Source organism: Ptychodera flava, chromosome 14 (genome assembly GCF_041260155.1).
Source record: "Ptychodera flava strain L36383 chromosome 14, AS_Pfla_20210202, whole genome shotgun sequence".
In the NCBI taxonomy this organism is placed as follows: domain Eukaryota; kingdom Metazoa; phylum Hemichordata; class Enteropneusta; family Ptychoderidae; genus Ptychodera; species Ptychodera flava.
The window spans coordinates 1,368,816-1,391,365 of NC_091941.1; the positions used below are offsets into that span (position 1 = coordinate 1,368,816).

At 39.4% G+C, this 22,550-nt stretch overlaps 1 protein-coding gene across 2 annotated transcripts in view; it reads left to right on the forward strand.

The window, feature by feature from the left end:
- The window catches only part of LOC139148910 (endoribonuclease Dicer-like), a 40,094-nt gene that overhangs the window by 3,556 nt on the left and 13,988 nt on the right, over positions 1-22,550 (forward strand). For both annotated transcript variants that reach the window (XM_070720361.1, XM_070720362.1), the window contains 10 exons: positions 302-1,899; positions 3,428-3,579; positions 4,004-4,145; positions 6,633-6,708; positions 7,900-8,036; positions 13,308-13,487; positions 14,467-14,680; positions 15,224-17,303; positions 19,487-19,742; positions 20,226-20,409. In XM_070720361.1, the coding sequence (XP_070576462.1) occupies positions 302-1,899; positions 3,428-3,579; positions 4,004-4,145; positions 6,633-6,708; positions 7,900-8,036; positions 13,308-13,487; positions 14,467-14,680; positions 15,224-17,303; positions 19,487-19,742; positions 20,226-20,409 (5,019 nt within the window). The remainder of the gene's footprint in view (positions 1-301; positions 1,900-3,427; positions 3,580-4,003; positions 4,146-6,632; positions 6,709-7,899; positions 8,037-13,307; positions 13,488-14,466; positions 14,681-15,223; positions 17,304-19,486; positions 19,743-20,225; positions 20,410-22,550) is intronic.

A 22,550-nucleotide genomic window follows, 5' to 3' on the forward strand; every position in this document is an offset into this window, starting at 1 on the left:
TACATACATACACATGGTACAAATATGCATACATACGTACATGTACTTGATGGCTATGCACACATTCATACAACTAAAAATGCTGACTGATATGAAACTGAAATTACTTGATACTGAGATACATTTACGGCGGGGATCTACTTGTCATGACCTGATTGTGATTAAAATGGGAGTCACAGGTCATTGCCACAACTGTAAACTCAATAGTTGTGTTCCCAATTAAATCCCTGCTTCCTAAGTGAACCCTGTAGAAGTTAATTAACAGATGCATGTACTGATAATCAAGTTTGTCTTTATTCAGTTCCCTTGGTAGCACAACAAGCTGGTGTCATCCGAACACATACAGATTTGAGTGTTGGTGAATATGTTGGTGCAATGGGCGTTGACTTCTGGAAGGGTGAGAAATGGAATGAAGAATTTAGTAAACATCAGGTGTTGGTGATGACATGTCAGATTTTTCTGGATATTCTGCTCCATGGATTCCTGGCAATGTCAAGAGTCAATCTCCTGATATTTGATGAGTGTCACCGTGCTGTTAAGAACCATGCATATAGAGAGATCATGAAGCTGTATGATGTGTGCCCTAAGGAAGAATATCCAAGGGTGTTAGGCCTCACTGCAGCTATACTGAATGGCAAATGTGACCCAGCCAAACTAGAATGTAGGCTTAGGGACCTGGAGAAGACCATGAGGGGAACTGCAGAAACTGCCACAGATACAACTCTGGTCAGCCAATACGGTACAAAGCCTAAAGAGATTGTAATCCTGTGCCAGTCATACCATGATGAAAATAATCTCACCGAGGAAATTTTAGAAATTCTTCAGAAGGCTAGGGAATTCTTAGATGATTGCAAAGTAAATGTTGATGATGAAGATGAGCCAGAGCAAGACCCAAGAGTGGTGCCCAAGAAAGCATTGTCAGAATGTCAATCTGCTCTGCTTGTTTTGGGTCCCTGGTGTGCCAACATGGTATCCCAGCTGATGATTAAGGAACTTGAAAAACTGGAATTTCATCAGACCCTTGAAATGAACAAACTTCTCATCCGCTTCACCATGACAACTTTACGAATGATTTATATGAAGTGTACAGAAGTGTTTGGCTGTGGCCATAAAGTCAACCTCAAATATCTGACTCCCAAGGTGAAGAAACTTCTTGAGATTCTCAAGCAATACAAACCACAGGTTGCAGAAAGTCCCCATTCTGCCGTGCCAAAAGAAACCACTGAACAAAATTTCAACTCAGCTGCTGGATCAGCATCAGATCTTGATATGGAAGTCAATTCTACCGACAGCCAGAATGATACAAGTATCCCTAACAGCGTGACAGCAATTGACAACCAAACAACATCAGTGAAAACCGAAGGCAACTCAAGCCACCAGGAAAACAGTCTTACTCGGACTAAGATACACCAGAAACAAAAACAGTTCAATTATTATGGAGAACAGCAGGTAGGCGCCTCTGGTTTATCCTCACTCTGTGGTGTTGTCTTTGTAGAACAAAGGTACACAGCTGTTGTTCTGAACCAGCTGCTGAAAGATCTCAGCCGCCAAGATCCTGACTTGCAGCACTTATCTACGAGTGAGATCACCGGACATGGACTCAGATCATCTGTATCCGGTGGCCATGCTGAAATGGCTTACAAGAGACAGGAAGAGGTGCTTCGTCAGTTCCGCAGGCATGAGACCAACCTGCTGGTGGCCACCAGTGTGATTGAAGAAGGTGTTGATGTTCCAAAGTGTAATCTTGTGGTGCGATTTGATCCAATTAAAGAGTACAGATCGTATGTGCAATCTAAAGGAAGAGCCAGAGCTCCAGAGTCCTTTTTCATTATGATGGTCAACAGTATAGACAAAGAGTCTTTTATCAAGGATCTCAAACAGTTCAAGTGTATTGACAAGGTAACTATTTAATACATGTTTTTTTTTGTGTTTTGTTCAATTGTTTTACACTACATGTACTACTGAAGTCTCAAAGGATTAATTTTTATACAGATGATCAATGATCTATGGACACAGCATTATCACAAAAGTACGGTATGCTATGGCTTTCAGTCAGTGTTTGTGTGAATAGAAGATACATGTATGCTAATTTGTCCTATATGGTACATGTAACTGCAAGCACTAGCTGTGGGTCCATAGCTGTGGTGTTTTCAGACAGGATTCCTGCCTTTTTATGGGCTGGATTTGACTTTTACGATTTTAACTCCGCCACCACAGCTATGGGATATTGAATAGACTAGCATCCAAATCTACCGCAAGCACCCTTTGCGCAAGTTTGTTTGACGATATTTCGAAAATTTTTCCATCCAAATTACAAATTGCCAACATTCATCGACAGCTTGGTTATTAAGGACTCACCACGACCAGAAATCTGCTCAAAAGTCACTGAAATATCGCCTTTTTTCTAGGTTTGCCCGACATGACTACATGGAGACCGCCATTTTGCTAGTGTAAAACTGTTGGTCGAGGATCCCTGCAGTACGTCACTACAGTGACGTAGGCGGTGACCTCTCAACTTCTAAACACAAACTGAAAGATTCATCGTGTGATATCGATGACCATCGTTCGTCTTATGGACATTGCCAGTCTCACAAAACTCAAATCAAACTTTTACTTGGGGAGAAAAAGTTCAGTCGTAGGATCTGTGATTATTCATGGCGCGCAGATGCTGGCCATAATCTAATCACTTAGTTTGTGTTTAGAAGTTGAGAGGTCACCGCCTACGTCACTGTAGTGATGTGCTGCAGGGATCCTCGACCAACAGTTTTAAGCTAACAAAATGGCGGTCTCCGTGTAGTCATGTCGGGCAAACCTAGAAAAAAGGCGATATTTCAGTGAATTTTGAGCGGATTTCTGGTCGTGGTGAGTCCCTAATAACCAAGCTGTCGATGAGTGTTGGCAATTTGTAATTTGGATGGAAAATTTTTCGAACTATCATCGAACAAACTTGCGCAAAGGGTGCTGGCGGTGGATTTTGACGCTAGTCTATTCAATATCCCATAGCTGTGGTGGCGAGGTTAAAATCGTAAAAGTCAAAACCAGCCCGTAAAAAGGCAGGAATCCTGTCTGAAAACACCACAGCTATGGACCAACAGCTACTGCAAGCACCAGTCTTGCGCTGTTAATGGTACATTTCTAGAGATAACAGATAACAACAGACGACAACAGACATTCATCTTTAACATTGCATCTGTCAAACTGTACATATTTTACAGCAGAAATGCCCATACCTTGATCAGACTTGTACAGTGTATATGCTTTTGTCATGAATATGAGGAAACAAGCAACTTGTGTTTCCTTGAATACATGTTGTTGTCTTTATTTGTGTCTTTATCTTGCGATAAGATGTCAGTATTATTCCTAATCACTTTGTTGCAAGAACAAACATGTACATCACTTCTTTTCATGATTTTAAATTTCGTTTCAGATTTTGGAGAGAATATGCCATGGCAGAGAGATGCCATCAGAAGATGATATAGATTCACACATGGCTGACACTTTGCTACCTCCATATATGCCAAATAAAGAAGATGGTAAAGCTAGGGTTACCATGACCTCCAGCATACCTTTGATAAACAGGCAAGTTCATTTTCAAACTCTTCAAATTCAAACCAGGTGATATGATTACATATAGGTGTTGTGTGAAATTTTGATAAAAGGATATGTTTACACCAGCTTTATATATTGTCATTTAGAATGATAATTTAGTCTTAATCAAAATACCTAAGCTAGAAGTGTCTGTACTTGTATCAAAGTTGGGTGTTGTGTATGTGTGTGTGTGTGTGTGTGTGTGTGTGTGTGTGTGTGTTGTCATAATAAAATTTTGTCATTTGTGACAGACAGTTGATGCACCATGTAACTCTCTTTAACATGTATCTTTATAAATTTCAGAAGGATAGCAAGTAAACACACTATCTGAGCGTTGCTGTCATATGAAACTAATGCATCCACTGCATGACTGTATGTTTCTTGGTTAGTTATTTGCATATTTTCTCTATATCAGATACTGTGCCAAATTACCAAGTGATGCCTTTACCCATCTTACACCTAAATGTAAGACAGAACAGATAGAGAATACTGATTCTCCACTCTTCAAGTCAACCTTATACTTACCAATCAACTCACCACTTCGACAACCAATAGAAGTAAGTAAAAGCAATGATGATATGCTGGTCTTAACCCTTTTCCTGCCGAGCGCCCTTGTCCGTTATTCTCCCAAGTCAGTAGAAAACCGCCCCATAATATGTGCCTGCAAAGATTGGCTCTCCTGCATGTTATCCTGCCAGACATTTTGGCAGAAATCGCCCATTTTCAGGGTAGTTTTAGCCGTACTTATACGTGTTAGACTTCGATAATTTCTACATGCCCGTAGACAGGGGAAGGAGCTCAAGGGTTGCTGCAGAAAAAATTGAGGTCACCGGCTTTGTTTGCCCCTGGGAGTGCGTCATTTTATTGCCGTTTCATGTTTATTTTTTCGGAAATAAACTCCTTCAGTATTACGTACGTCCGCTAGGCACAAACATCACCTCACTCGTCTGTCAGTCAGAGACCCTGAGGGTCGTGCTAGGGGTGCAGCAGCACCGTCAAACCTGTCCTGTTTCCCCAGGGTAGGGTCAATTGAATACGTACCTCCAACGACTTGGCAGTGTAGCACAAAAACTACGTTTTGCCGTTGTATTAACGACATGGCTGAGCCATTGAAGCACAGCTTTACGTAGTTTTGCCAGCTCAGTTGGGAGTTGGCTTACGAGTGTTACCGTTCATTACTGACTTAATCGAGTGGTCCTCAGTCAGGTACGGGTTTGTACCGACATGGCTTGGGCTGCAGCTAACCAGTGATAACCAGTCACTACCCCCAAGTCTTCAGTTCACTTTTGCGTTGCACGGGTGCAACGCAATATGCTTCCATTGTTCTAGCCATCGACGTGTCCACATGCTGGCAGCCATATTGTACTGCTAGCTGGTTTGCATAACAAAAGCAGTCCCTGCTAAATGCAGACGGTGTCCCCGTACATGTAGCATATTGACCTCATGTGCCCTTTTGAATTCTCTGTACGCAAACAGCGTACGTAGTTACCAATGCATCGGCAAGAGGATACGTTTGCCTGCAAACCAGAGCCAGTACTTCGGACGGTGGAATAAATAAAAAATCCAAAGCTACGTCCATTGAATGGCACGGCCAAGGCAGTGAAGGACGTTGCCTGGCTTGAACTTGCAGAGCTGAAGCCCAGCTTAGTACGTCGGACACCAGTTTGTAATGGTATTTCCGAGTCGTTCATATCCGTTCCATGGGAGGAACAAGTCGAGCCGTCCCGTCAAAAATACGTTCTCATTTTCAGTCACGCACAACTGAATAAGTGACTTTCGTCTCGCACCATCGGCATATCTGCCAAGTCGTTTGCAAGAGGTAGCCTTCTAGATTAGCATTGCCGAGTTGGTCAAGTTCGGCAGCAATCTGTATAGTGCCAGGCAGCCAAGTACGTCCAACTCCGCCAGAAAACGTCACCATGCTATCCTGCCAAGTCCGCTAAAAAGCGGTAAAAAAAACCAGCCCCCCTCGGGTGTGGGGGACTGGCGGACAGGTTTCTGCACCTTTCCCTGTCCTTGGACTCCCTGTGAACCCATTTCGAGAGCAAACGCCGTTCCTCGCCCAAAACCTGTCCTCGAACGACTCCTAGCGTGAGCAAGGGTTTGCTACACGTAGTTCCGTCGACTAGGCAGGAAAGGGGGTACCAAAAAGGAGCCCGATTTCCACCGCCTTAGGAGGATAACGGCCGTGGCTGCTCAGCTTCTAGCTACACCGAATTTCAAGCGGATTTTCACCGACTTGGCAGGAAAAGGGTCTTAAAGGGATTAAGTTGCTATCTTTTGAGCTTTTTGCAATTTCAGGAATACATTAAATACTTGGGTATATGCCATCAGTATGCTAAATAATTTTGATGAATTACTTGAAAAGTATTCAAAAATGCCTCCATGTGCTTTACGCAGGCAGTGTGTTTTGTTTGTAACCTCAAGACGACATGAACTAAGTTTCATTCCAATGGGTTTATTGAGAGACAAGTATTGCCACATTGTTTGAAAGCCGCTGTCATTGTCAATGTGAAAGGCGCCACACAATACAAATTTTGTTATAAATGCCAGCATGATGTCTGATACTGTGTAGCAGTTCATATTGAAGTGTGTCATGATTTGACCTTTACATCAGGCTGGATTTAATACAAGCCTGGCATTAAACCCTGACTCAAGGTTTTCCTATACAGTGTAGGCAAACAGGATGGAAATTGCCCACGCTCAACCATTTTTAGACATCTATCAATAAGTCTAACAACATCAGTAACTCATCATTTGCAACAATATTAGTGAAAAAAGATCAAAAGATAGTGACTTTGTCCCTTTAATCTGCATTCTGTGTACAATACCCAACTGTAACCCTGCTGATCCCATTTTCGTGCTTTTTCTCTGCAAAGATCCAACATCAACAGTGCTCCAAAATTCACCAATGGAAACTTAATTGTATCATTTGCATTATTTTGTTTGACTTACAAGGTCTTGTACAGAACTTGTAGCAGAGACTATAAGGACAATTTTTTTGATATTCCTGTCTTCTTTTGTCCTCATTAATTTTCTCCTAGGGTCCAATTATGAAAAGGAAGACTTTTGCAGAAATGGCAGTTGCTTTAAGAACTTGTGAATTTTTACATAAAGCAGGTAAACATACAAACCATTTTATATGCAGTCCATAACGCATGAAAACGTGTTCTGTAAAGTTTTTAAAAGCCATTTCATTCATGATGTTGTATTATTTTTCTTATCAAAGGCATTATGTTGATGTATATAGCATTAACGATTCATTGAAAAAGAAATAGCATCAGCTTAATTACAAATAATATTAAGTCTCTGGCATCGGGAAGTTCCATCAATCCTGTAAATACAAAGGATTACCACTACCCATGTTATCCCATATACCCTAACATAGTTCTTAGCAATCATACTTGTGTAACCAAAAAGTGTTTACGGCGAATGAATCAATAATTTTAACATCCGAATAACAGTCTGTTCAAAATACTTAAAGAGTATGTATTTAATGGTCTGACGATATACATCAAGTAACGTTTATAACTTAAATTCCAAGCAAGTCATGTCACCAGACAAATGTGTAAGCTTTGTCACTTTTACAGAAACAAAACTAACTTTCCCTTAAATTATTAAAGACTTGAAATAGAAATCCTACAAAGTTGCATGCATTTCATTTCTTTTTTTTCATTGATAAAAGTATTGTGTGTATACAGAGACAGCAAATGATACTATAAAGCTTTGAATAAAATGGACAATTCTCTCTTGGACAATGTGAATTTGGTTTGATAATTCAATATTTCTCTCTTCTATTTTTATAACTTCTAAGTTTCAGTAAACCTCAACAGCAAAGGTTTTGCCCTGTGATTTTTGTAGTGTGATTCTAAATCTAATGGAAGCAACTTCCAAATAAATGATCACATCTTGACTCTGAGACTTTGTACTATTTCACCAATTTTTGCTGATGTAGCTTACCTAAACAAATATATGTCATATATGCTAGCATATGAACTTGAGTGTTGCAATTTTCAGACAATACTGCAGAGAAATGATATAGTTTCAGTTCATAGCCTGGGATTACGACTGTAGCCAGGAAGCTACTAGGGTCCACCTTATCTGCTTGCACACATACCTGTACTTGGAACTAATTATATATTTACATAAAGCGTTACTCAAGTAGCTTTATTACTCTGTCTGAAACTCTTACTGGCAGTTTTTGAGATACATCTTACTTCTCAAGGTCATATGCGTATGTCCTGTGTAGTTTTCTGCTTTATTTTATGACCAAAATGTTTTGTTGATTTTAATCTGTTTATTTCAACACAGGTGAACTTGATGACCATTTACTCCCAGTTGGGAAAGAAGTTGTACCTTATGAAGACAGGGACACCTTTGATGAGGAGATAGACAGTGATGGACCTCGTCCAGGTACTACCAAGAGGAGACAGTACTATTGTAAGCAGGTAATCACAACTGTTAAAGATTGATGTTGTTCAAATATCAGTACTCTATGCATAAAATAAATTTATTCTCAGTGAGGGTAAAAGCACTTTTTCCCATGCACACTGCAAACTACAGGTCGTTTATCTTCTTTGAACAGTCTTTAGTTCCGGCACAAGTTTTTCTTGTGTTGTAGACTGACCTTAGTTTCATTATCTTCTTTGATTTCAAGTGAATATTTGTCAGTTTTGTTTCAGTGTGCATATTGTCTAAAGATGGCAATACCTTGGATTTGTGGGTGGGTATGGATACTGTAGTCAACAGATAATATTTTTACTCGGTACTCAAAGGGGCACAGTTTGCTTATGAAATTTTATTCACGTGAACATTTTGGTTTCAGAAATATGCAAAGGAATTGCTGAAAATCATCAAATTCAGCAAGATTATATTGATGCTTGGTTAAAAGGTGCCATAGGCGGTCTATGATTGGTTCATATAGCAGGGATTTTTGTAATATTTCAGTTCCAGTGTTTTTTTTGTATCATGCTGCTCATTTTGATGAATATCACCATTTTCAGAAACTGTACAAATTATCAGGTATGTAAGCGGTCTGAAATCACCAAAGTGCGCCTGCAATCTGCGCCGGCGCATTTCAAACTGCGCCCCCATTTTGCGCCGGTATATTGCGCCGCCCAAACTGCGCCCTTACTCTGCGCCAAAACACTTCCGAGTGTCACAACATCGAGTAGTTGCACTTGCGTAGCACTAGCAGGACGCTTTAGCAGTGTAGACTGTAGATATTAATATCCGTGCCCTAAAAAATGCAGCTAGAAAAATGATATGACATGTTTTCACGGAGTCTCGGAGGTACGAGACCATGTTATGTTTGTACGGGACGGATTACACTCACTTGGCGGTATCGTGGCTTGGCCTCAGCAGCAGTCAAAATTTGTGAATTTGCATCTCCATAAAGGCCAGGGACTTGATACCCGGGATCAAGTTAATCCCGTTCACCTTTGACATCCCCGGACGGGATCGAATGTTTATGTCTGTGTAAATTACGGCCACGATTAGTGTCCACAGGAGGTTGTACACAGGCCAATGTGTTGACATGCAAACAACAGATTATACGACACTGAATATAACGGCGAGACCGGTATACATATACAGAGAAACAACGTTTCATGAAGCCCACAATGCTTGTAGCAATAACAGGTGTACTTCAACAGAAATGACAAAGGTACAGTCAATCTAGGACGCCGCTGCAACTGGCGTTATTACGTTCCGAATTCGGCTTACCCGGGGCTCTGGCTGCAACTGTACAAATATTGCAGCTAAACGATAGCGTAGATGTCGTGCCATTGCCAAGATACTCTGCTGTTTCCGATCGTTTTGTCTACAGAACTACTAAAAACTCTCTCAATTCGACAAGAAAAAATAATTACGGTTTGAAATCGGTGCATTAATTTATATTTATAAAAATAATAAAATGTGACATCACCGATCATAAGAAACGTGGTGTTGAAGAACATATATTTTTTTGAACAGAAGACTACGGCGACCATTTTCTGTAAGTATACATGTAATCTAACTTTCGCAAACTTGCGAGTCAAACATCCAAAGAGTTGCTTCAACACTTTTGGTTTTGTTCTACTCATGTTATAAAATAAGTCAAATTTCGGGAAAGTATCTGTACATTTTCGATATCTGTGCAGCGCGCAGCGCAAATGTGTAAACCGACTCTGCATTTATCCATCCTAAAGACCATGATCAGTTCGCGACTGCAGAACCCCCCCCCTCTCTCTCTCTCTCTATCTCTCTCCCCAAAAAGTTTAGCCATTTGATGTTTTATTTTGCCGACATTTATTTAACGGTTCACGATCACAGCTCAATGTTGATGTCGATTTTGATTTACGAAGTTTCTTCGTAACTAGAGACATGTCACGGCCTGGAGCTAGTTATCACTATAAAAACATTCTGTGTAAACGTTTTTGCTTCCGAATGGAGGTGACAGGTGACTTCGTGTGTAAAATATTGAATGGCAATATGAATTTCACCGTTAAGAAAGTCTATGACTTTCAAACTAGTCGCACAAACAACAAACATGGCGGAGCAACGATACCGACATATTTTTTTCTCGACCTCTGATGAGAGCGACTCGGTGAAATTTTCCAACCTGGTATTGGTTAGTATTTGGCTTTGCCCCGTGTGCTGGGTTATGTACACGTAAACTAATTATACAAAAGTTGTATTCACTGTAAATCAATAAGCCTTTCGAACATGAAAGATATTCGGATATCTGAACCTCAACATCGGTTACGCAGCTCGAAAGTTATCCTCCGAAACAGGACAGGAACATTGGTCAAAGCCGGATTTCGTATGGTATATAGATATGGAAACACGCAGCTCTTTGTTAGAAAGCATGCAATGCATGATGCTCCCTAGCTTGGTCCTTGGATTGTTGCTTTCCGTCTCGCCCCTACACACCATCAATTGTCTAACAATCACAGGATTCAGTCACACGTGTCTTCAAATTTTGATACATTAATTCTACCAATCATCAAGCACGGAACACATCAAAAAACAATGATCGCGGCTACGGGTTCAAGGACGTTCGAATTCACGGGGAGAAACACCACGGATTTGTCGCAGAATTGTTATAACTAGCTTTATCTGTTTATGGAGAATATGGGCGATCAGCGTATGGTCGCACATCGAATCGACGCCAAGATAAAAATATGATGTCCGAAAAGTTTAGTTTTGTTTTATTCAACTGAGACATCGCCTTTGTTATCGCCTAAACATCCTCGGGTTTTGTTTTCGGGCAGACTGCAACATGAATATCTTCGGCCGTTCACGCAATCATAGACCCATGTGCTTTGGCAAACGCTCGGGCCAATTTTTTTGGACGTTGGTTAGAAACTAATGACAATATATAGGTGAAGATGTTACATCTGTCAAAGAGTATTGAAGATTAAATTACTTTCATCGATCGATAAAGAAGAGAAAGAATGAGTCCGTGAATATCGAATCATAGACGGGAGAATCGAGGGTTTATGATCGATTGGGAACAAAAATATTTCGATTAATTGACTAACACAACCAAAAAGGAAATTTTATTCAACTTTGAAAAAAGTCACCACCTTTCGTTGGCATAGGATTCCATGGCAATGGACCAACACATGATGTCGTTTAGGTCCTCAAAAATCTTCTAAAACGGCACGATGATAGTAACTAAAATGAATGAACAATTAAAAGCCCGTATTTAAATGACACGATATCAGTTGTCGTTTCAATTTTTTTCTTTCTGTCAGAAACTCCACGATGATGTTTTGGAAATCAAATGGGAAATGCCATATTCTCGGTGCTCCGATCGATCCATCCATTTCTCTGCCATGATCCGCCCATGGATGTAAAAAATAGATGATCCGCCTCAGTAAATATCTGAAGTTTCTACAGGAAATCTCTCGTCCGTTCACGGATCTTTTTTCGTCTTTCATTTTAGTTTCAAGTTGTTTATAGGATAAGGAAGCTAGAAATCCATCAAAACATCGCTCCAGGGTCTATGATCAAAAGCATGAGCGTGTTTTGTCATCAGCTGTCAGCAGGTCGTTTTCCGAACCGCGACAGGGACTCGGAAACCCGCCATAGTGTCACAGGACGCTAGACCTAGATTGTATGTAATTGTGTGCTATCGTTTGGTCAGTTTCAAGGTTAATTGACTCTGAATAACCTAATCACGGTCGTGACTCCCGTTTTTGACATAACTATATAAATACCCATCGGGATTGAGTGTTCATCGGCGTTCCCTTTCACTTTGACCAGCACTTTGAATCAGTCTGTGAATCGTACGTCCCAGCCCGATCAGTCTCTCGCTGATTTTTAAAACCTGGTAAATAATGTTCTTCGTAGTCTGATATAATATTCTATTCTCCATTATGTAAAGATGAATGTCTCATTCATATTTTATTTAGACGAATATATCAACTTCTTGGTGTTTGGAAATAAGAGTGTTGCAATAATTTCCATCGGGGACTTCAATGATGAATTCACTCAGCGGTTCGCTCATGATACACAGCACTGTACTTCCATGGAGATTGTATCGCTGTTTTAGCAATGACTTTGATCGTAAGTTTTCATTCGACCAAAGTGATGAAATAATGCTGACAAGCACTAACTATGTACAGTCCGAGTTCACTTCACATTCTCACTATCGATCGCACTTTCATAGTGAGCACGTACACTTCAAGCCCTCACATTCGCTCTCCTAACTTTAGCCTCGCACTTGTCGATTTCCGGTACCCTTACATACCTTACGTCAGGAAGTCAGTCGTAAGGACGGTCGCATTTGCTGTTTGCACGTTAAATGAGAGTATCAGACCAGGTCTCAAATTCACTCGCAAATGTGCATCACAAAGCGAAATGGGAGTCTCAAGTTCAGTCGCAAACGTGATCGCACTTTGACTCTTCTATGAACTGAGAGTCTCAGAATCAGTCGCATTCCTTATCATTTGGGGTCGTCATGAATTGGAAGTAGCAATTATTGGACGATTCAAAGGCCGCAGAATTAGAGCAAGAATTACGGTCCAAGAGGTTCCGATCAAACAAGGGAATGAGTATGGAATGTTCGGTTTACGGCTGCACCGCCTATTCAGACACTGAGACAGCCAGGACACTCTCGCCATATACTGAGTATAGAGTTACTCTACGAAATGTATAATGACAGAGATATTTGGCCATCGAAATAGTTTGAGAGTAAATTTAGCGTCTTTTTTAACCTGTGAAAGTATTTACTGACAAGGTTTGGGTAGAAACTACAAACAGATTTAAAGGTCGATTTACGATGCAAATGACACTCGACTGGCTCGGAGTTACCTTCCCTCTCGGTGATGTTATTACATACTTCACATACGTGTCGGAAAAAATTACTTCCATCCTCCGCATTTAGTGACACATTTCACCATATTTCCCACGAAAAACATGAATATTTCTTTGAAATCGCCTGACTAAACCAAAATAGACTATTAATACCGTGGTTGACATTGAAACTTCGCTATGGCGCAGAGTAAGGGCGCATTTTGGGCGGCGCAATATACCGGCGCAAAATGGGGACGCAGTTTGAAATGCGCCGGCGCAGTTTGCAGGCGCACTTTGGTGATTTCAGACCGCTTACATAGCTCAAATTATTCAACACATGCACAATGACACTCTATACTCAAACATTTTTACAACATTGTTGTCATTATCACTTTTTCATATAATCCGTTTTCTTTTATGACATGCAAATCATCTAGGTTGCTGATGCGTTACAGCATAATTTACCAGGTGTGAATAAACAATGTCATTTATATGTGATCAAGATGGTTTTAACTCTACCACTGCCTGATATCCTGAACACTCGGGGCAGGAAGCACTATCATCCTGAAGACAGCTCACAGGGCTTCGGTGTCCTCATCTCAAAGAAAATACCTGGTGTAAGATATTCGTTTTTTCGCATTTATTGTCTTTGAATCAAATAACTTATTCAACTTCAGTGTATATGTACCACTCTGTAGCTTGGGATTACAATAGCAAAATTGTCAAAAAACTACAAACAGATAATTTTAACCAAAGTATGTGGAACAGACTGAAAAGTTGATTTTGCAAACTAGAATCATTGTATGGCAATACATGTAGTTGGTAATATGAACAGAAGAGGGCAATGAATAGTGGCCACAGTTTGTATAATAGATGTGACACAGTGGCCATAGTTTTACTGTATGTGGCACAATGATCACTGTGTACTGTACCATGTATGTGGCACAGTGGCCACTGTGTACTGTATGTGGCACAATGGCCACTGCGTATTGTATGTGGCACAATGGCCACTGTGTACTGTATGTGGCACAATGGCCACTGCATATTGTATGTGGCACAGTGGCCACTGCGTACTCTATGTGGCACAATGACCACCGTGTACTGTATGTGGCACAATGGCCACTGTGTACTGTAGGTGGCACAATAGCCACTGTGTACTGTATGTGACACAATGGCCGCTGCGTATTGTATGTGGCACATTGAATGGCCACTGTACTATATGAGTCACAATAGCTGCTGTAAACTGTATGAGTCACAATGACCACTATGTATTGTATGTGGCACAGTGGCACTGTGTACTGTATGTGGCACAGTGGCCACTGTGTACTGTATGTGGCACAATGACCACTGTACTATATGAGTCACAACAGCCGCTGTAAACTGTATATGGCACAAAGAGCACACTTAGTTCTGTATGTAGCACAATTTCCACAGTTGCTACTGTTTGTGGTAAAATGGCAAAATTAAAATGGAAGTTATGAAAGCTGCATGAATATTTAATCATCACCGTCAATTTGAAAGTATATGCAGTGAGTATGTAACAAGAAAGTGGCTCATCTTGTATATAATAGAGTATTCTTTTCTTCATTTCACCAGATTCCAAGCTTTCCAGTTTACACTCGCTCTGGTAAAGTCAGTGTTGCCATGGAATTGTCTGCATCTTCAATACGAATTTCCAAGGAGAAGATGATCCAAATTCGCAAATTCCATCGTTGCATATTTACTGAAGTACTAAGACTGGAAAAGCCTTCAATGAAGTATGATCCGGGCAATTCTCTTGCCAAATACTATGTTGTACCAGTACTTAAAGGTTAGTCAAAAATCCAATGTATCAATGCGCCTAATATTGTTTCTGAAGACATCAAAAATTCAAAACTGAACAATCAGTGTCTTTCTTTGAGTTTGACATATTCAAACAAACTTCAGCATAAACACATAAAGATATGTACCTTTGTCCCATATCTAGCCTATATGTTTGTTTCTTAGTATTTTAATGTTGCTTCAAATATTTCCTGCTCATGACATTCTCAAACACAAGATATTCTGGTATGGTGTCTGCCTGTTTTATATTACTGAGAGACTTTTCCCATACATCTAGACAGTGATGCTAAGAATATAACTATGTACATGTAGACATTAACAAAGGCCAGGGCTTATTTTATGTAGCACATTATATTTTTCTGTAATGAGCTTTGCCAATGACACACAACTACACAAATCAAGTGCTTACTAAGTAGAACTGATTGCAATTCAAATTCAAACAAATTGAAATACATGACAGTCTATATTTCCACTGTATAAATATGTGAGATCCCCTTTGAGTCAGTTTGCAATACCTTTTATTTCTGTCCAGGTGAAAATGATGGAGAAGAAACTCATGAAATAGACTGGACGTTTTTAGAATTGATCAGCCAATCCAGTGGCAAACTTGACCATCAGAAACCAACTCAATATTCTGTGTATCAGCCATTTGAATTTGATGTAACAAAGTATGAAGATGCTGTAGTGACACCCGTCTACCGCAACTTTGACCAGCCACAGCGGTATTACGTTGCTGAGATGTCAGACCTTACTCCTGACAGCAAGTTTCCATCAGCACTTTACCCAACATTTGCTGAATATTACTATCAGAGATACGCTCTAGAAGTGACAAACTCGGAACAGAAGTTACTTGACGTTGATTACATGTCTTCAAGACTAAATCTTCTAACTCCACGCTACCTCAATCACAAGGGAAAAGCACTGCCTGTTACTTCAGCCCAGACCAAGAAAGAGAAACAGGAAAATCTTCAGAATAAGCAGTTTTTGGTGCCAGAGCTCTGCTATGTTTATCCCATTCCAGCATCTCTGTGGAGAAAAGCCGTGTGTCTACCAAGCATCCTGTACCGTCTGAACGGTCTTCTCCTTGCTGAGGAACTGCGAGCTCTGGTAGCTAGGGAGGCAAATGTTGGCATGGCAACACTGTCAGAAGATTTCAAGTTTGATGATCTGAGTTTTGGTTGGGATGAGTTCAAGATTGACGAACAAAAAGATGGCTTGGATGCTGAGAGTGATGGTGATGGTGAATGTGACTGGCCAAGTATAGGATCTAGTGAAGATGATGATAACGACTTCTTTGATTTCAGTGACCCTGTTGAGTTTCAGGTTGGGGATGAAACGTTACAAGCCCTGAATAAAATCAAAATGCTGTCAGCAGATGAAACTCTTGAACAGTGTCAAGCTATTGCTGAGGATGTGGAAAATGATCTTGGATGGGAAGATGATACCGGCATACATCACATGATCTCATTCAGTGGTACCAGTAATCGGGAAGCACCAAAGTCAATCGGTAGCCTGGCGGATGCTGAGGAAGAAAAAGCTGTCGATATCTTCGCTGAGATGGATATGTTTGATTTCAAATTTGCTGGTAGAAACAAGCAAAAACTTGAGCAGATCCCAGAGGCTGTTGAGCCAGTTGAGTTCATAGCAGTGTCTTCTGAAGTAGAAAGCAATGAAGCAGCCACACCGCCAGATAAGCTAGATGACTGCACCACTGATGAGGAGCTGCAACTCAAATCCGGTCCAAATCCTGCTCTCATTCTACAAGCCTTGACAATGTCCAATGCAAGTGATGGTTTCAACCTGGAGAGGCTGGAGATGTTGGGTGATTCTTTCCTCAAGCAAGCAGTGACAACCTATCTGTACTGCACATACACAGACTTGCATGAGGGCAAGCTGTCCTATATGAGAAGCAAGCAAGTCAGCAATTTGAATTTATACCGCCTTGGCAAGAAGCAGAACCTACCAGGTCGTATGGTTGTGTCTCTTTTTGATCCCCCGGTCAACTGGCTCCCACCAGGATATGTTGTTCTTCCACCAGAGAGAAGGCAGCCAGCTCCTACCAAAGACAAATCTTTTGAGATTGGTTACTGGGGAGATTGTGATAAAGTGGACAACTTCAAAGCAGAACCAGATGTCCCGTATGACCTCCATAGTGAGCAAAGTCTGTCAGATAAGAGTGTAGCAGACTGTGTAGAATCCCTGATAGGTTGTTATCTGGTATCCTGTGGTTTCCGTGGCACACTCCTTTTCATGTCTTGGTTGGGAATCAAAGTATTACCAACAATAAAAAATGATGAGGGCCGAAGTTGCAATGAGGCTAAAACAACTCAGAATGGTGCCAATATAACCAAGAATTCCACTTCAGAGACAGGTGACGGTGGTGTAGATGAAAATGTGAAGAATAAACCTCAACAGTACGGCTATCTTCAAGCTCCTGGATCTCCATTGTTTACTCACATATCACATGCAGAGGAAAGACTCTGTCATTTATTGTCAGGATATGAGAATTTTGAAAAGAAGATCAACTATGAGTTCAAAGATAAAGCCTATTTGCTGCAAGCCTTTACCCATGCATCATATCATTACAATACAATCACAGATTGTTACCAAAGGTGAGATCCATGTGCATAGCCAGAGGCTGTTGAATTTCACATTATTATACGTTTACATTTTTTAGCTCACATTTGGTGTACCAATTGTGAGATTATCGTATAAGCTGAATCAGTTCATTTGCATCTGATTTGCATGTCTGTATGTCTGTATATTTGAGGGTATGTGCGGATGTATGTCCGTCACACACAAAGGCTCCCATACCGCCAAAGCTACCATCTCAGTATTTGGTGTACAGGTAGATGCAGGGGTTGAGATGTGAATTTGTTCAAATGAACACATAAGTGTCAAAAATGTGCAAATGAGGTAAGAAAAAGTGAAATCCTGCAAATGTGCAGGAGGCATACCTGCCAGTGAGAAACAGGCAAACTCCACTGATCTTGACTCATTTCCTGTCATTGTTTATGAACTGTTACATATTAACAGACCAGCTGCAACCATAGACAGTAGATGGGGAAGACCGTTTATACTAAACTAAGAGGGGCTTGTTTCTGCTATGCATGTTGCTAAAGTTGACCTCCAGTACCTAAAGTTAGACCTTAATTACTTTCGTCATTCTTGTTTTTATGGTTTAAATATTTCTTGTTGTTTTTCTGGTTGTACTGTGCAGAAATCATTGCCATAACATCAACGTAGAATTTTCCTCCACTGAACAGATAGAAACAACATTTATTGTTGATCATTGGTAACCCATACTGGTATATACCAATTCTGATCAAATTTGAGCGACACCGTATAATTGCGGTATTTTTTGTTGTACTGGTTTTTGTCCACTGTTCTATACCCATTAGCTGTGTTTGTGAATTTTTGGTTGTTGTCTAAATTTGTTTTGCATAATTTGTAACATATATGCCAAAGTACCTGGATTGTCCTATGTGTTTGTTGTCCAAGATTATGGAAATCAGCTTTATAGGCAATATAAATGTTCTGTTTGAACACTGGGGGCAGCAGACACCAAAATCATAAAATTGCATGGAAAGATGTGATTGTTGGGTGTTTTATGTAGTGCCCTGCAAAGCAAGTTAATGAAGTGGTTTTCAATTCTTGTTTGGATGTAAATCCATGGACATTTGATTCAAGCCTTCCTGCACCAAAGTTTAATTTAATTGTTAGTATATTCAATTGTAGTATCTATGGCACGAAATTGAAATTCAATAAATAATGTAGATCACACATTGGCAGCCAATTCCATTTGAATGGCATGAAGCAGGGTCAGAAAATGCTGATGTCATATTGTCATTTTCTGTTACTGTCCACTTTTCAGTAAAGAAAGCTATATTGTAAAAACCAGTATGAAAACTGAACCACTTTCTGAATACATTTCAAAGTGAAATTGCCAGATTACTTCTTTGATTACTGAAATCAGTAAACAGCACAGATTTAGCAGTTATTCATACTGTAATCAGTGCAGATTTAGCAGTTTCTCATCATGTGATTTTTCGACATTTTATTTCCATAAAAAGACCATTAGGAGCAAGTCACACCCACAGGCTTCAGCAGAAGTAGCAATATGGACTTCAACATACAAGCCAAAATGATAAACACAATCAATTTAACAGTAAAATATATAGATGTAAATAGTCTACAAATTAGTGTTTATAATGTTTATGTGAATTCATCTGTACAGGGCTATATCAAAATTGAAAAGAAATTACAGTGCTTCAAACTTCATCAGCTCTCTTCTTCTGGAGGCTGAAAGTCATAATAATACAAGATTAGCTTGGTGAAATAAAAGGGGATATATTACCATTCAACCTATCTCAAAAAGCAGTTCAAGAACACCAATTTTTCTCATCATCTTTCTTGTCTACTTAATACTAATTGAAATGTTGCTGCTGATGTGAAGCATTGAATAAGCTGTTTTTCTGATTGGTCCATTGTCACTATTCACAGTGACTTAGGGAGTCTATGTGTATTGTTTTAATTATATTGGTAAGATTCAGCTACCCAATTGGATTAGAGCTTATTCAGCGCTGCACATTAGCCAAAATGTTGATTTTGAAAAAAAATTATGATAATCTTGATATTTGGTAGTCCTGCACTGCAAATGAAACAATATTTTGCCAATTAAAGAATATGACATTGTACAGTTTACAATTAAAGGCAAGTTTACTAAAAATCTAAACAGTGACTTTTTAATACTTGGAGCATGATTACAACTCTGTCTCTCTCTTGTTCTCACAAGGCTTGAGTTTTTGGGAGATGCCATTCTGGACTACCTCATAACAAAGCATCTATATGACCATCACAAGCATCATTCTCCTGGTGCACTTACAGACTTGAGATCAGCCCTAGTCAACAATACCATCTTTGCTTCTCTGGCTGTTAAGTATGACTATCACAAATACTTCAAAGCCATAGCACCAGAACTGTTCCATGTCATTGACAATTTTGTCAAGTTTCAACATGCCACAGAAGAAACTCAAGGGATAGACTCCCAGGTAAGAGACTAATCCTCATCCGTTTATGTGTAGCAATACTTCGCTGACAGATTATTATAAGACAGACGGAGAAAAGGTACGAGCAGGTTCAGTTGACAGGTGTACCAGACTGACAGGTCAAAGGTTATGACCAGACTCACAGGTAGGAGAATACAACCAGACTGACAGGTGACAGAGTATTACTTTCCTCCAATCAAGGGTATGAGTGATGTATTTTTCAAGGTACTTACAAAGAACAATATGGACAACTTTGATGTTTAAATGTGTACTTTTTTCATGCTCCTTGCTCCATGGCAATGCTATAGAATGCCTATGATAAACTCCATGGCATAACATGCTGTTTGTCTGAAAACTGTCATTGACACTACATGCTGTTTGTCTGAAATCTCGCAATGACACTACATTCTGTTTGTATCATGTCCATAATGAGTACTTGACTGAAGTTGAACAATATGTCTAACATTCCTTCTATACTCTTTTAAGCTGAACTGTAATTTCTCAGATGATGAGGATGAAGAAGAGGAGGGTGAAGAAAGAGAAGACATTGAGGTTCCTAAGGCACTTGGTGATATCTTTGAATCTGTCGCTGGTGCCATATATCTAGACAGTGGTATGTCACTGGACGCCGTCTGGAGAGTCTACTATTCTATGATGAAACCTCATATAGGTAAGCTGTGTCTTTCACACAACACTAGTGTCATTCAGACTCATTATCAAACATGTGGACCATTCCTGCTTTCTGACTTTGACTCCAAATATAAATTAGGAGCCAGTAAATGCGATTTTGTTAAGTGCTGTAAAGTTAGGCTTTAACTAACCAAATAGATATGACGCAAATTGCAATGGTTTGTGTTCCTGATCTTTTACAACTTCCACTTTTGCCATGCATTTTTTGGTGACTTCCTTAACTACTGCTCACAATGTTGCTATAGCGATGATATTTTTTGATTAAAACATTTGTTTTGTATTTAACATGCAATATAATTATTGTTTCGGTGTAGCCTCATTATTCTGCTCACAATCAAAAGTGTTCATCAACACATAGTTTACGTGCAGTTTCAATATTCCATAGAGATCAGTTTTTCTTTGTAGCTCCCATAGCCATATGTATATATGGCAATGGAAGCTATTCTTATAGGCTAGGGAAATGTCTGTATGTATGTATGTCTGTATGTCTGTATGTCTGTACGTCTGTATGTCTGTATGTCTGTATGTCTGTATGTCTGTCCGTCAACATCAAAAACTCCAAAACCGCTGCACATTTCATCCTGATATTTGGTGTGTACATGGATGATGGGCTGTAGATGAGATTTTGTTCAAATGAAGTTGTCATTGCCAAAAATATGCAAATTAAGTGAAAAAATGTAAAAACAGTCAAAATTGAAAATCTCAATAACCACTGAGCAGATTACATGAAAAATTAGCATGTAAGTACTTTTGGCTGACCTGAAATAATTGTGCTTTTTTTTATTTTTGATATTGTTGAAAATATACAAATTAGTGCCAAAAAAGGCGTTTTTGGTAAAAAATCTCCTTCTTCATAACCGCTGGTCAGACAGCTTTGATATTTGGTATACAGGTCCCTATGGATAACCCAACTTGGATTTGTTCAAATTGTGATGAAATATGCAAATCTGTATTTTTAAGGAATTTTTTTGTCATTTTTGGTCAAAAATTTATTTCATCAAAACCGCTCGTCTGACAGCTTTGATATTTGGTATACAGGTCCCTAGGGATAACCCAATTTGGATTTGTTCAAATTGTGATGAAATATGCAAATCTGTATTTTTAAGAATTTTTTTTGTCATTTTTGGTCAAAAATTTATTTATCAAAACCGCTCGTCTGACAGCTTTGATATTTGGTATACAGGTTCCTACAGATAAACTAAATATGATATATAGAATATATGATGAAATCTGCAATTTTGTATTTTTTGTGCAATTTTTGACATTTTTGGTCAAAAAATGTGTTTCTCAAAAACTACTTGTCTGATGCCTTTGATATTTGGTATACAGGTTCCTGGGGGTTCTCCAAGTGTGATGTTGTGAAATTTGATGAAATCTTCAATTTTTGTATTTTTGGGTCAATTTTTGCCGTTTTTGGTCAAAATATTTGTTTCTCAAAAGTTACTCATGTGATAGCTTTGATATTTGGTATACATTTTTATACATAATTATGATGAAATCATCAATTTTGTATTTTTGCAGCTAATTTTGCCATTTTAGGTCAGGCCATCCTGAAATGAGCTATCAAAGATCTCAACCATCTTCATCAATACATATGTCACAAAAAGTTGCTCTCTACATAACACAGCAGAGCTCTGTCGACTATTGGGTCGCTTGTTTTTTTCAAAACCGCTGGTCAGACAGCTTTAATATTTTGTTAACAGGTCCCAGGATGACCTTAGTGAGATGATTTCATAGAGTCAGGAAATACTTAATTTTGTATCCATGTCTATAGTAGCTTCAGGGACATTGGCCCTATGTTTAAGATAATGTTGTGATTCAGTAAGCATTTGAAATGGTAAACTGTATTTGGTGTTGAAATGCGGTAAAAATAATGAGAAAACATAGCTGAGGTGATTTCAGCAGGTTTGGTTTCCAACAAATATATTCAAAGTTTTTTTCAATGTTAAAGAGTGATGGAGGGGGGGGGGGTCCTGGCAGATTTTGAAAAAAATCCAAACAAATGTCAATAAAAAAATCAGCCACAGAAGGTTTGTCAAAAAGAAAAGGTGAGATAGTGGGAAAAAAAGAATGTACAGTGTATCGGATAAAAAAGATGTTCCTCATCAATCTTCCAGACAA